This window comes from Mobula hypostoma, chromosome 4 (genome assembly GCF_963921235.1).
Source record: "Mobula hypostoma chromosome 4, sMobHyp1.1, whole genome shotgun sequence".
In the NCBI taxonomy this organism is placed as follows: Eukaryota; Metazoa; Chordata; class Chondrichthyes; order Myliobatiformes; family Myliobatidae; genus Mobula; species Mobula hypostoma.
This window is the reverse complement of record NC_086100.1, coordinates 60,131,044-60,140,417: the sequence shown is the minus strand read 5'-3', so window position 1 is coordinate 60,140,417 and position 9,374 is coordinate 60,131,044. Positions and strand designations below refer to the sequence as shown.

General features: G+C 42.0%; 1 protein-coding gene across 1 annotated transcript in view; it reads left to right on the top strand.

Annotated features, from left to right (window-relative positions):
* Positions 1–4,396: 4,396 nt before the first annotated feature.
* Positions 4,397–9,374, top strand: part of otol1b (otolin 1b) — a 45,189-nt gene continuing 40,211 nt past the window's right edge. Inside the window, exons 1-2 of the mRNA XM_063047293.1 lie at positions 4,397–4,712; positions 8,506–8,673. Of these exons, the coding sequence (XP_062903363.1) occupies positions 4,397–4,712; positions 8,506–8,673 (484 nt within the window). The remainder of the gene's footprint in view (positions 4,713–8,505; positions 8,674–9,374) is intronic.

The window sequence follows — 9,374 nt, the reverse complement described above, 5'->3', positions numbered from 1 at the left end:
ATAAACTCTGAACCTGATTCTGTTTGGACTCAGACACCGCCTCTGACTAATCTCATTGCCAGTGATGTGGCTGAAACCAGTTGAGATGATTGTATACAAATGCCTCAATGTTTCTCACATTTTTGTTCTTACAGTTCCTTCTGATTTACGAGTTGCATTTGGCATTCCATAACTGTGCTTTCTTTTCTGTTTTGGATTGTCAGGAACTGCAGTTTCACTGGAGAATGTTGCATAAACCAGGTGAGAAAAACACTGAATCCACAGTGTCATGCTGTTTAGCTTTCTCAGCCACCAGTTTAGATGCTAGCACAACACAATACAAAGGCTAGTTTAGAGCTAAGATCGTCAGGTAATTGGTCACTGGGCTTGAATGGCTTACAGTAAGGGAAGGGGTAAAGAGCAGACTGGCTGTTCACACCCTGGAGGGCATCCTTGTAGATTAGGTCTCCTGGCAAAAAAACTTTGATGGCATAGACAATGGAATGCATAATGAGATGCTTGATACACTAGCGGTTAAAACATAGAACGTAGAAGAGTACAGTGCTGGACAGGCCATACAGCCCACAATGTTTTGCTGATCCTGATGCCAGTGTATACTGACTATGCATCATCCATACCCCTCCATTCCTTCATATTCATCTGTCAATCTAAAACGGTTTTTAAGCTGCTTGCTTCTACTACTACCTTAGTAACTCATTCCAGATAGCTAACACTCTCTGTGTAAAAATCTTGCTCCTCACATTAGCTTGAAACTTTTCTCCTCTATCCTTAAATGCTTGTTTTCTGGTTCTATCCTAGGGATAAGATTCTGGTTGTCTACCCTATCTATGCCTCTTATAATTTTACAAACCTCTATAGGTCTCCCCTCAGCCTCCAACACTCTAGGGAAAACAGTTCTACAGGACATCCTGTTAGCTATGAAAAACAAATTGGAAGCTATCATTTCCATTATAGAAGTAGGAACAATTTTCTTTTATGAAGTGTACCGAAATGCTTCATAGATGTTGCCTGACCTACTGAGTTCCTCCAGCATTTTGTATGTGTTACCCTAGATTTCCAGCATCTGCAGATACTTTTGTGTTTAGCAATTTTAGTTATTACTTCCGGAACCAATCATCATACAATGTTTGCTGGACAATATCTCAGCTTCTTTATGCAACTGTATCCCCATATTCATGTGCTGAAGGGGAAGCCTAGACTGTAAATCCATAAGACCATAAGACAAAGGAAAAGAATTAGGCCTCACTGAGTCTGTTCCGCCATTCCAGCATGGCTGATTTATTATCCCTCTCAATCTCACTCTCCTGTCTTCACTTGGGAACGTTTGACACCCTGACTAATCAAGAAGCTATCAACATCCGCTTTAAGTATACGCAATATCTTGGCCTCCATGGCCATCCATGGGAGTGAATTCCACAGGTTCACCAAAGAAATTCCTTTGCATTTATGTTCCAAGTGGACGTTTCTCTATTCTGGGGTGGTGCCCTTTGGTTCTAGACTCACGCGGTATAGGGAAGATCCTTGCCACATCAACACTGTCTAGGCCTTTTAATACTGATTAGGTTTCAGTGAGATTACCTTCATTCTTCTAAACTCCAGTGACTACAGGCCAAGAGCCATCAAACACACCTCATATATTAACCCTTTCATTCCCAGAATCATTCTTGTGGAACTCCACTGGAACATCTCCAGTGGCAGCATATCTCTAGTTGTGCTACAAGATCATCTAACTTGTTCCGTATACTGAGGCATTCAAATATAGCACCTTCAGTCCTGTATTCATTACCCTTTTCAATTTTGCTCCCATATTACACTTCATCGCATCCTACTGACTGAAATTTTGCCCTATCAACTGCCTGTCCTTCAGATGTCTGACTACACACTTTATCGACTTGTATACCAACTGTCCCATCCTCAACTCAGCACTCTGGTTCCCATCCCCCTGCTAAATTAGTTTAAACCCTCCTCAAAAGTTCTAGGAAACCTAACCATAAGGACATTGGTTCCTCTCAAGTTTAGGTGTAACCTGTCATTCTTTGTGCTGGTCATACCTTCTTCAGAAGCGATTCCAATAATCTAGAAACCTGAAACCCTGCCCCCTGCACCACTCCCTCAGTCACTTATTCATCTATATTATCATGCTATTCTTGCTCTGACTAGCACGTAGTACTGGGAGTAATCCAGAAATCCTGCTCCTCAGCCTCTTTACTATATCCCTATACTTACTGTGCAGGGCCACTTCCCCCTTTCCACCTATGGCCATTGGTGCCAATGTGCACCATGACCTATGACTGCTCATCCTCCCTCTCCAGAATCTTCTGCAGCTGCTCTGGGACTTCCTAGACCCTAGCACCTGGGAGGTAACGCACCATCCTGTTGTCTCTTTCCAGCCACAGAATCTCCTGCCTGTCCTTTGATCAAGTCTCCTACCACTATCACTCTGCCTGACTTTATCCTTGCCTGCTGAGCCTCAGAGTCAGCCACAGTGCTACTGGCTGGGCAGCTGCTGCTGCTGCTAGGCGCTGATAGATTACCCCCCACCCCCCCCAGCAGTATCCAAAGGGGTATACTTGTTGTTCAGGGGAATGGCCCCAGGGGAGCCCCTTACTTCTCCTGTGGTCACGGATCTACTATCTGCAGCATGCACTTGGGTGTGACCACCTTAGTAAAAGTCTCATCTATGAGGATTTTAGCCTTCAAGATGATACTGAGTGCATCTAGCACTTGCTCAAGTTCTTCGACCTTGTCAGTCAGGTATTGAAGTTGGGTGCACTTCTTGCAGATGTAGTCATCAGGGAGACTGTTAGGTATCCTGAAATCTCATATCTCACAGGAGGAGCATACCACTGCCTTAGATACCACACTGCCTACACTTGTTATACCTCTAACTTTTTAAACTTAAATCTAGCCTTATCAGTTTTCATCGAAGACTGTTGAGCTAAAGCCTGGACACTCTGACACTGCACACTTCAACAACATCACTCCAAAGGTGGCCATTCTGCTTACACCTCACTTCTTTTTATCAGCCCCTGCCTTAGAGATCACTATGACTGCAGCCTGCCGAAAAGTTCCAAAAGACCGCGAGCCCTTTTTAAAGTTCGCGCTGACTGTCCAACAAATGACTTCTTGCGAAGGTGGCAGCCTGTGTGATTTTAATGCCTTCATGGGGTCTTGTAGTTTATCCTTTTCTCTTTGCTCCCTGGTCATTCACTCTTTCATGCTGCATACCGGGGAATGGTTATATGTGGGAATAACTGAAAATCACAGATGGTGGAAACCCTGGGGGAAAAAAAGAACAGAAATGCAGGAAGCACTCAGCCGATCAGACATACTTAGCACTGTTCCAGTGCAACTCATAATGTATGTATCTGACAACAAAACTATATTCATTTGAACCTATTTAAAAGAAAGTCCTTGGCAAATGATATTTAACCCCTATATATTCAAAAGGGGCTATGGTACAAAGAGTGAATATAAGATTTGGAGATGTATCAGGACAGAATCTTGAATCTTATATTTCCACTATGAAGAAATCAATTTAATCAGACTGATAAAATGAAAGACTGTCAGATAGCTGTCACTGTATTTTGTAAAATTATATGTAACTCCAAGTAAATATCACAATATTGTCCATTTGTACAATCTGGTAATCTTAACCAGAGTAAATGGTGTGAAAATACATGCCATGAAAAAAAAATCTTTGGGATACGTTGTTAAATGGGATGCAACGAATCTCAAACACGAGGAAATCTGCAGATGCTGGAAATTCAGGCAACACCACACAAAATGCTGGTGGAATGCAGCAGGCCAGGCAGCATCAATAGGAAGATGTACAGTCGACGTTTCGGGCTGAGACCCTTCGTCAGGACTAACTGAAAGAAGTGATAGTAAGAGATTTGAAAGTGGGAGGGGGAGGGGGAGATCTGAAATAATAGGAGAAGACAGGAGGGGGAGGAACGGAGCTCCCTTCTCCAGCCTGGTATGCCTTTTGCCAATCAACTTTCCAGCTCTTGGCTCTATCCCTCCCCCTCCTGTCTTCTCCTATCATTTTGGATCTCCCCCTCCCCCTCCCACTTTCAAATCTCTTGCTATCTCTTCTTTCAGTTAGTCCTGACGAAGGGTCTTGGCCCGAAACGTCGATTGTACTTCTTCCTATAGATGCTGCCTGGCCTACTGCGTTCCACCAGCATATTGTGTGTGTTGCAACGAATCTCAGTTGGTCCTAACTTTGGACTCTACATCTAAAATGAGAGTCTCTGATGTTGACTGATGAAATAGTAAAATATTTCAATCCCCAACTTTACAGGGTTTAATTCAGTAAGTATATAAAATTCCTAAAAATATCTCTGCACTAATCTCTAAATATCTTTGTTTGTTGTTTTGGCATTTTGCAGTAATGCTCTATACACTTGTGGTAGTACTGTCGGTACTGGCTTGGAGAATACAAGCTCAGAAAGAAGCCAGCTCTGAAGTCACTGGTAGTTTTATATCAGTGAATCATGGTGAACTTGGATCAAGTGAACATGAGTCTGAAGGTCTAACAACTGCTTTTCCTTTGGAATTTGAGAGCACTTCATCTGATCGGCTTACAGCTACTCAAGTGAATGAAGGGAGTACACCAATTACTGTGGAACCACTACAAATTACCACCCTTCTAAATGATGGAGGTTCTGAAGCTGGACGAGCTTCTTTTACAGAACTTGTTGTTAATGGTAATCCTATATTGCCTTGAATCGACATTTTTAAAGCCTACTTTAAGAAGCACATGTCAAGTCTTTCTCCCTTGATAAAGACCATATTTTTCATGAGAGTTCCAAAAAGTGAAGTTACTACAGTATATTACAATTTATTAATTCTATATTGATACATCTGAAGCACTGAATCAGTAAAATAGAAACATAGAAACATAGAAAACCTACAGCACAATACGGGCCCTTCGGCCCACAATGCTGTGCAAAACATGTACTTACTTCAGAAATTACCTAGAGTTACTCATAGCCCTTTATTTTTCTAAAGGCAGGACAAGCATTAACCATGCAAAGTTAAATTATCATTTCTGCCATACCTTAGGACCTAGTGTGTTTAAGGAATGGAGATAAGTGGAGAGTCGGAATTGCTAGCTCTCATTATGTTGCAGTTTTTCCGAACAAGTTCATTTTGAAGATGAAATCTGGTGTGCTTTGATACAATGACTTGCCAGTTTGATGCTGTGTACATGGGCAATCTTTAAGTCAAGAATGGCTGGAATTATGTATTCAAGGGGAAAAGGGAAGAGAGAGAGAATGAAGAGTGAGATTATCACTGGGTAAAGAAAGGCAAAAGAGGTATTAAAGGTGGGGCAATAGAGGATAAAGAGAGGATAAATAATAGGAGGGCTGATTATTTTCTTCTGTGTGGCATATGATGCCAATTATATCTGGGTATGTGAAGGGGATTTGATAATTGGAGAAGAAGAAGAATGGAAAAAGCGAAGAGAAAACTTAAGGAAGTAAACAGTGGAGTGAGCATGTGGCTGAACTGTGAGGCTGAAGGTTCATAGAACATAGAATAGTAGAGCACATTACAGGCCCTTTGGCCCACAATGTTGAGCTGACCCTCAAACCCTGCCTCCCATACAACCCCCCACCTTAAATTCCTCCATATACCTGTCTAGTCGTCTCTTAAACTTCACAAGTGTATCTGCCTCTACCACTGACTCAGGCAGTGCATTCCACGCACCAACCACTCTCTGAGAAAAAACCTTCCTCTAATATCCCCCTTGAACTTCCCACCTCTTATCTTAAAGCCACGTCCTCTTGTATTGAGCAGTGGTGCCCTGGGAAAGAGGCACTGGCTATCCACTCTATCTATTCCTCTTAATATCTTGTCAACCTCTATCATGTCTCCTCTCATCCTCTTTCTCTCCAAAGAGTAAAACTCTAGCTCCCTTAATCTCTGATCATAATCCATACTCTCTAAACCAGGCAGCACCCTGGTAGATCTCCTTGGTACCCTTTCCAATGCTTCCACATCCTTCCATAGTGAGGTGACCAGAACTGGACACAGTACTCCAAGTGTGGCCTAACCAGAGTTTTATAGAGCTGCATCATTACATCACGACTCTTAAACTCTATCCCTCGACTTATGAAAGCTAACACCCCATAAGCTTTCTTAACTACCCTATCTACCTGTGAGGCAACTTTCAGTGATCTGTGGACATGTACCCCCAGATCCCTTTGCTTCTCCACACTACTGAGTATCCTGCCATTTACTTTGTACTCTGCCTTGGAGTTTGCCTTTCCAAAGTATACCACCTCACACTTCTCTGGGTTGAACTCCATCTGCCACTTCTCAGCCCACTTCTGCATCCTATCAATGTCTCTCTGCTATCTTCGACTATCCTCTACACTATCTACAACACCACCAACCTTTGTGTCATCTGAAAACTTGCCAACCCACCCTTCCATCCCCACATCCGGGTCACTAATAAAAATCACGAAGAGTAGAGGTCCCAGAACAGATCCTTGTGGGACACCACTAGTACAATCCTCCAATCTGAATGTACTCCCTCCACCACGACCCTCTGCCTTCGGCAGGCAAGCCAATTCTGAATCCACCTGGTGTGGTAAACCATATATATATGTTGTAACTGGGTTACCTGTCCGGACACACCCCTCTGCTGACTGATCTTGTGGCTCCTCCCACAGACCCCTGAATAAAGGCGATTGTGCCATTGCTCCTCCTCTCAGTCCAGGGGCAGATACTCAGCATGGTGGAGGTCACGTTTTACTGCTAATAAAAGCCTTTCAGTATTTACTCTACTTCCAGTCTTTCGTAGTTATTGATAGTGCATCACCTGGCCAAACTTCCCTGGATCCCATGCCTTCTGACTTTCTGAATAAGCTTACCATGTGGAACCTTGTCAAATGCCTTACTAAAATCCATGTAGATCACATCCACTTCACTACCCTCATCTATATGCCTGGTCACCTCCTCAGAGAACTCTATCAGGCTTGTTAGACACAATCTGCCATTCACAAAGCCGTGCTGACTGTCCCTGATCAGACCATGATTCTCTAAATGCCCAGAGATCCTATCTCTAAGAATCTTTTCCAACAGCTTTCCCACCACAGACATAAGGCTCACTGGTCTATAATTACCTGGACTATCCCTACTACCCTTTTTGAACAAGGAGACAACATTTGCCTCCCTCTAATCCTCCGGTACCATTCCCGTGGACAATGAGGACATAAAGATCCTAGCCAGAGGCTCAGCAATCTCTTGTCTCACCTCGTGGAGCAGCCTGGGGAATATTCCATCAGGCCCCGGGGACTTATCCGTCCTAATGTATTTTAACAACTCCAACACCTCCTCTCCCTTAATATCTACATGCTCCAGGACATCAACCTCACTCATATTGTCCTCACCGTCATCAAGGTCCTACCTTCACTTATCTTGGAAGCTAAGTTCAATAATTTGCAACCAACCTTTTTCAAAAGGAAACTGAATTGAGGTTCAGTCACCGATCTTGCTGATAGCCATTGGTAATTGGTGGGTTGGAAAGAGAAAGGGATGGGGGAGGCAACAGAGAAAATATAATGGTTTTATTATTATTTATTGCATAACAGTTATGCACAATGACCCAGAAATTATTAAGATGTTGCAAAGCTGTATCAAGTGGGTTTGATCCTGACCTTGAGTACTGACTGTGGTCTGCAAACTCTCCCTGTGGGTTTCCCCTGTGTGTTCCCATTTCCTCCCATAAAATATGGCGCTAGTTTAATTGGCTACTTTAATTTGTCCTAGTGCAGATGGTAGCAGAATTAGTTGAGGGGCTTGGGAAAGACCACAGTTTTCAAGGGATTAAGTAGAGAATAGGACTGATAGGAGTGGCTTGAGAGCAGGTGTAGAATTGGTAGGCTGAATGGCCTCTTATGTCAGTGAAAATATGAAATATTGTAATCATAAAAAATATCACAAAGACAGTGTGAACTACATATTCATTCACTGGTATACTCTACTTCATTCCTCACTGGAAAATGAATACAATTGAGCCCAATTTCTATGTCTTTCAGTTTTAGGTCATAACTTGTAACTAGTAAAATCTACTCTTATTTACTATTAGTAAGTAAGGCATCCGTTAGTCTTGCGAGACCATGGATCTGCACCTGGAAAGTCTTCACTCTCCAGGGCGCAGGCCTGGGCAAGGTTGTATGGAAGACCAGCAATTGCCCATGCTGCAAGTCTCCCCTCTCCACGACACCAATGTTGTCCGAGGGAAGGGCATTAGGACCCATACAGCTTGGCACCAGTTACTATTAGACTATAGAAAGAATTTTATAATTGTAAGAATACCACTTGTGCATGTTTTTTATTCTACTTGTTTTTCAATGTGATAATAGGAACCCTCAAATAACTGTCAGATTTGTCAAATATTTAGGTAGTCATATAGTTGATGTTTTATTTCAAATGTCTGTTGAAGGATTGAATTTTTAACAAGTTATTTGCTCTGTGTATTATTTTCAGGTTTGACTAACATTAATAATGAAAGCACTGTTACTGAACGACCAAGTCGGAGTTCAGAATCAGAAGATAGTGACGAGGATGATTCTGATGAGATAAAGTCCCAGGGTTCAAGTAGAAGGGATTCTGGAAAGGAAGGCAATCTTCCTGCAGGGAGAAAACAGTTTCGTGGTAAACGCATGACAAGCAAGATGGGGCTGGTTTTTCCTTTGGGAGGAACAAATTCCTACGAAGGAAATCAAGTTACTGAAGTTACCCAACCACAAACAACTCAGCCCCCAACTTCTGAAGAAATAATTGATAAGATTATAGTTGCACGGGCATTTTCAGTTGGAATATTCGGTCAATACCAACTTCCATTAATTGGGACTCCAGTTCAGTTTCAAACAATTTTCTTTAATGAAGCGCAATTATATAATACAAGTTCAGGGAAATTTGTTGCTGAAAGTAGTGGCATTTACTCATTCACCTACAATATGATATTCTCTCTTAAGCCAAGGCAAGTTAATTTAATTGTTAATGGTGTTCCTATTGTTAATAATTTTGCCAGCCAGTGGAAAGCAAACATTAATCAGGCTTCTGCATCTCTGATCTTGCATCTCAGAAGCGGGGATGAAGTATGGTTTGAATTTGTCAATAGTGACCAGAACATAATATATAGCATGATGTTTACCTTTTCGGGATTTCTATTTTCTCGCTGATTGGCTGCATACTTGTAGCTAATATGTTACTTAAAATATTGTTACTCTAATGCAACATTGTGATAATCTATATCATTCTTACTATCAGTATCTAAATTGAGCATTTCTTAAATCTTCAAAGATATTACTTATTTTCTATCTGTTGTAATACAAAATATTTTCCTTTTCTTT